Source organism: Taudactylus pleione, unplaced genomic scaffold (assembly GCF_031769625.1).
Source record: "Taudactylus pleione unplaced genomic scaffold, aTauple2 ptg000703l, whole genome shotgun sequence".
Classification (NCBI taxonomy): domain Eukaryota; kingdom Metazoa; phylum Chordata; class Amphibia; order Anura; family Myobatrachidae; genus Taudactylus; species Taudactylus pleione.
Genome location: NW_028285105.1, coordinates 555,888 through 561,471, shown reverse-complemented (window position 1 = coordinate 561,471; position 5,584 = coordinate 555,888). Strand labels below are relative to the sequence as shown.

At 36.5% G+C, this 5,584-nt stretch overlaps 1 protein-coding gene across 1 annotated transcript; it reads right to left on the bottom strand.

Moving 5' to 3' along the window:
- Nucleotides 1-2,194: 2,194 nt before the first annotated feature.
- LOC148477634 (uncharacterized) lies at nt 2,195-5,323 on the bottom strand. The gene is made up of 2 exons (XM_088456385.1): nt 3,767-5,323; nt 2,195-3,262 (listed from the first exon to the last, which is right to left on the bottom strand). Exons 1-2 carry the CDS (start codon nt 5,321-5,323, stop codon nt 2,195-2,197), a joined length of 2,625 nt encoding a protein of 874 aa, XP_088312511.1.
- Between the last annotated feature and the right edge of the window lie 261 nt (nt 5,324-5,584).

The following is a 5,584-nucleotide window of genomic DNA, read 5'->3' as shown; positions in this document are numbered from 1 at the left end:
CAAGCACCCAGGACAAAATTTGTTCATCTTTTATCATGTTCAAAATTAAATAACTTTATTCACAAAAAAGATGTCAAGAACCTCTATAGTGCACTATAAGACAAAAAGGTCCACAGACATCACTTGCACTAAGTGCTCCAAATAAAACCTCAGTTCAAAACCAAGATAAATGTTGTAGTACTTAAAAGGTTATTTAAGACAAAAACACTTGAATCCCAAGAAAGAGGTCAAGAACTTCTATAGTGCACCATAAGACAAAAAGGTCCACAGATATCACTTGCACTAAGTGCTCCAAATAAACCCTCAGTTCAAAACCAAGATAAATGTTGTAGTACTTAAGAGGTAATTTAAGACAAAAACACTTGAATCCAAAGAAAGAGGTCAAGAACTTCTATAGTGCACCATAAGACAAAAAGGTCCACAGACATCACTTGCACTAAGTGCTCCAAATAAAACCTCAGTTCAAAACCAAGATAAATGTTGTAGTACTTAAGAGGTAATTTAAGACAAAAACACTTGAATCCCAAGAAAGAGGTCAAGAACTTCTATAGTGCACCATAAGACAAAAAGGTCCACAGACATCACTTGCACTAAGTGCTCCAAATAAAACCTCAGTTCAAAACCAAGATAAATGTTGTAGTACTTAAGAGGTTATTTAAGACAAAAACACTTGAATCCCAAGAAAGAGGTCAAGAACTTCTATAGTGCACCATAAGACAAAAAGGTCCACAGATATCACTTGCACTAAGTGCTCCAAATAAACCCTCAGTTCAAAACCAAGATAAATGTTGTAGTACTTAAGAGGTAATTTAAGACAAAAACACTTGAATCCCAAGAAAGAGGTCAAGAACTTCTATAGTGCACCATAAGACAAAAAGGTCCACAGACATCACTTGCACTAAGTGCTCCAAATAAAACCTCAGTTCAAAACCAAGATAAATGTTGTAGTACTTAAGAGGTAATTTAAGACAAAAACACTTGAATCCCAAGAAAGAGGTCAAGAACTTCTATAGTGCACCATAAGCCAAAAAGGTCCACAGACATCACTTGCACTAAGTGCTCCAAATAAAACCTCAGTTCAAAACCAAGATAAATGTTGTAGTACTTAAGAGGTAATTAAAGACAAAAACACTTGAATCCCAAGAAAGAGGTCAAGAACTTCTATAGTGCACCATAAGACAAAAAGGTCCACAGATATCACTTGCACTAAGTGCTCCAAATAAACCCTCAGTTCAAAACCAAGATAAATGTTGTAGTACTTAAGAGGTAATTTAAGACAAAAACACTTGAATCCCAAGAAAGAGGTCAAGAACTTCTATAGTGCACCATAAGACAAAAAGGGCCACAGACATCACTTGCACTAAGTGCTCCAAATAAAACCTAATTTCAAAACCAAGATAAATGTTGTAGTATTTAAGAGGTAATTTAAGACAAAAACACTTGAATCCCAAGAAAGAGGTCAAGAACTTCTATAGTGCACCATAAGACAAAAAGGTCCACAGACATCACTTGCACTAAGTGCTCCAAATAAAACCTCAGTTCAAAACCAAGATAAATGTTGTAGTACTTAAGAGGTAATTAAAGACAAAAACACTTGAATCCCAAGAAAGAGGTCAAGAACTTCTATAGTGCACCATAAGACAAAAAGGTCCACAGACATCACTTGCACTAAGTGCTCCAAATAAAACCTCAGTTCAAAACCAAGATAAATGTTGTAGTACTTAAGAGGTAATTTAAGACAAAAACACTTGAATCCCAAGAAAGAGGTCAAGAACTTCTATAGTGCACCATAAGACAAAAAGGTCCACAGACATCACTTGCACTAAGTGCTCCAAATAAAACCTCAGTTCAAAACCAAGATAAATGTTGTAGTACTTAAGAGGTAATTTAAGACAAAAACACTTTAATCCCAAGAAAGAGGTCAAGAACTTCTATTGTGCACCATAAGACTAAAAAGTTCCCCAGACATCACTTGCACTAAGTGCTCCCAATAAAACCTCAGTTCAAAACCAAGATAAATGTTGTAGTACTTAAGAGGTTATTTAAGACAAAAACACTAATCACAAGAAAGAGGTCAAGAACTTCTATATTGAAATCTTAAGACTAAAAAGTTCCAAAGTCATCACTTGCACTAAGTGCTCCAAATCTAAAAATGGTCAAAGGGCAATCATTTGGATTGAAATTTAATTTTTTCTTACACAAATGGCACTTTTCTAGACTTTGCAGCTGCAAAACTTTGTATTGCCTTAGTATAATCTATATTTTCTACCATGTCACTCTCAATAGACAATATAGCAAGAGCTGATAGTCTCTCCTCAGACATTGTGGACCGTAAATATGTCTTTATCAATTTTAATTTACTAAAGCTTCTTTCACCACTAGCAACTGTAATTGGAATGGTCAGTAAGATTGTTAGCGCAACCCATACATTTGGAAATAACCCTTGAGTCTCTGTTTGATAAATGTGATGCAGCACTTCAAGGGGTGTGATAGAATTTTGCACAATTGTAGGCTGAATGTATCTTAGTTCCTCTGACAACTGAAAGCCATCAATATCAGAATCTTGTGTTGAATCATTAATGCTCAACATATGCTCCAAGTGCTTGCACCGTTTAAGCAGCTCTTCCTTTGCAGGTAACATCTTGATGTTGTAGAGAAAGCTCCATGTTTTGTTGTGTTTGGACAGTTGAACAAAACGCCTTTCAAGAGAAGTAGTCATGTTGTCAATCAGTGGGTAAAATACTGTTGATTTGAAACGAGCTTCATCATCTTGAGGAGTCTCATCATGGGCCTCATACTCAAACATTCTTTTCTTTGTTCTCTGTCTTTGTAGCATATTTATCTTTGGCTCAACCCCTAAAACTGTGGCTATTTCTTTTGCAGTAATCATAGCAGATATGTAGCCAGAACTTCTATACTTTTTCACAAAGTTGATGCAGACCTCAAGTAGGTTGTTGCAAAGTGGAAGATCAATAGACTTAGACTGCATGGATTTGCTTACAATGTTTACTTGGAAGAGAAGGTCATACCAAATAATAAGCGTCAGAATAAAACTGAAGTCTTCCAAATGTAAAGCAAGTGACTTGGCCTCTGATGATAATGATGGATCATCAATCTTTTCTTCCATGTTCAAGAGAGCCCCATGTATCTCAGTTAACTGGTACCGGACTGCTTTCAAGCTTTCAATTCTGCATTCCCATCGGGTTTCACATAGTTTTTTCAACGAAATTTTTTTGACGTGTTCCCTCAGAATGCTCCATCGTTTTGTTGATGATGCAAACAAATTAAACAGTCTCTGAAGTACTCCAAAAAGAGAAACGGATTTCACCGAAGATTTTGCAGCATCGCAGATTACCAAATTTAAGCTGTGGCAGCCACATGGGTTAAAAAAAGCTCGAGGATATTGCTCAAGTACTCGCTTTTGGACACCTTTGTTAATTCCAATCATGTTGGCTCCATTGTCATACCCCTGTCCACGGCAATTGTCCATGTCGAGACCACATGCTGAGATTTCACAGTAAAGAAGATCGACAAGTCCTTTGCCAGAAGTGTCATTTGCTGGACGATAAGATAAAAAATGTTCCTTAACAGAGATGTCTTCTCGTGCAATATGTACAAATCGGATGGTGAGTGACAACTGTTCTGTATGGCTAACATCTGGAGTACAATCCAAAATAACTGAAAAATATTTTGCCTCTTTGGCCCTATCAATAATTGCATTTTTCACTTGACTCCCCATTAAATTGATGAGTTCGTTCTGAATGAGATTGCCACAATAATGACTATGGATGTCTTCAGATGTCACTCTGCGTAAATGATCCAACATAACTGGGTCAAATTTACCTAATAATTCTATTAGGCTTAAAAAGTTTCCATTATTGGATGTGAATAATTTATTGGATTTGCCACGAAAAGCCAAATTATTTTTTGCCAGAAATACCACGACTGCCATGATTCTCTCCAGTACAGCCTTCCAGCGACTGGTCTCTGATTGTATTTGAACTTGCATGTCTTTATCTATGCCTTTGTTTCTAGTTAGGTATCTTTCTGCAGAAAGCCACTTTTCACTAGATTGAAAGTGCTCTGGAGATCCTTCATGCATTTTCAAATATGCACCAATATGTTGCCAGTTATTAACCCCATTAATTCCAAGTTTGGATTTGGGTTTTGAAACAAACAATTTACAGCAAAAGCAGTATACTTTGTCAGACAATACGGAATATTGAAGCCATCGCCTGGTTAGTTTTTCTTTATTTTGTAGTATACGTATTCCATAGGAAGTTGAAAAGTGCCTATTTTTTTTATCCTTAGGATAGCAAAAATTTGAGGATGGAAGAGGTTGTGGTCCTTCCATAACAATGTGGTCACGTATATTACTATCTATTGACTTGGGCCAGAAAGAGATTTCTTTGTACCTATTTACAAATTGGTTATCAATTTTCAAAACCACTTGACTACATGAGACTTGTGGCGCAATCAATACATTCAACACAGCCTCTTCAGTCATATTAGCCACATAATTTTTACCAGATAATTGACTACATGAGACTTGCGGTTCACAGGACATGTTCAATTCATTTTCCATAGAAGTGTCAGCTACATCATCTTCACCAGGAAACGGACTACCCGATACATGTGGCTCATTCACATGCAAGTCAGCTTCATCAGTAATATATGTTGCATCAGCATCCCCAGTTAATCTACTACATGAGACTTGTGGCTCAATCGACACATTCAGCTCTGCTTCCACAGTAGTACAAGCTGCATCATCTTCACCAGAAAACTGACTTCCTGAGACTAGTGGCTTAATCGACACATTCAACACATCTCTCTCAGTAATATCCACTGTAATATCCTCAACAGGTAATTGACTACCTGAGAATTGTGGCTCAATCAACACATGTAAGTCAGCCTCATTAGTAATATCTGCTGCATCATCATCCCCAGGTATTAGTCTACCTGAGACTAGTGGCTCAATCGACACATCCAACACAGCTTTCTCAGTAATATCAGCTGTAATATCCTCAACATGTAATCTACTAGAAGGCAAGTCTGCCTCATCAGTAATATCTGCTGCATCAGCATTCCCAGGTAATCTACTACATGAGACTTGTGGCACAGTCATCACATGCAAATCAGCTTCCTCAGTAATATCCACTACATCATCTTCACCAGGCGACAGTTTCTGCTGTTCGAGTAATTTTGGTGTAATCTTTTTTTCCTTCCTTAAGAACAAAGCCATTGTTTTTGAACTTTGAAGGTCCTGGAGCATTTCCTTCTTTTTTCTTTTTCGATTTTGTGCCCCAGATTTTTTAGGCGACATTTCTAGAGTTTGACACACCTGTTAGAAAGAGACTTATATGAGGATTCTATTCTAAAACAAGCCTCATGCACTTTTAAATATATAGTATCATACTATATAGTGTATCAATGTGGATACAATTTTGATTAGATATATCTTTTAATTACTCGATTAGATTACATACTATTAGTATGTAATCTAATCGAGTTATTAAAAGATATGTCTAATCAAAATTGTATCCACAGATCTGATACACTAAAGTACATAAAATAATTATAGAAA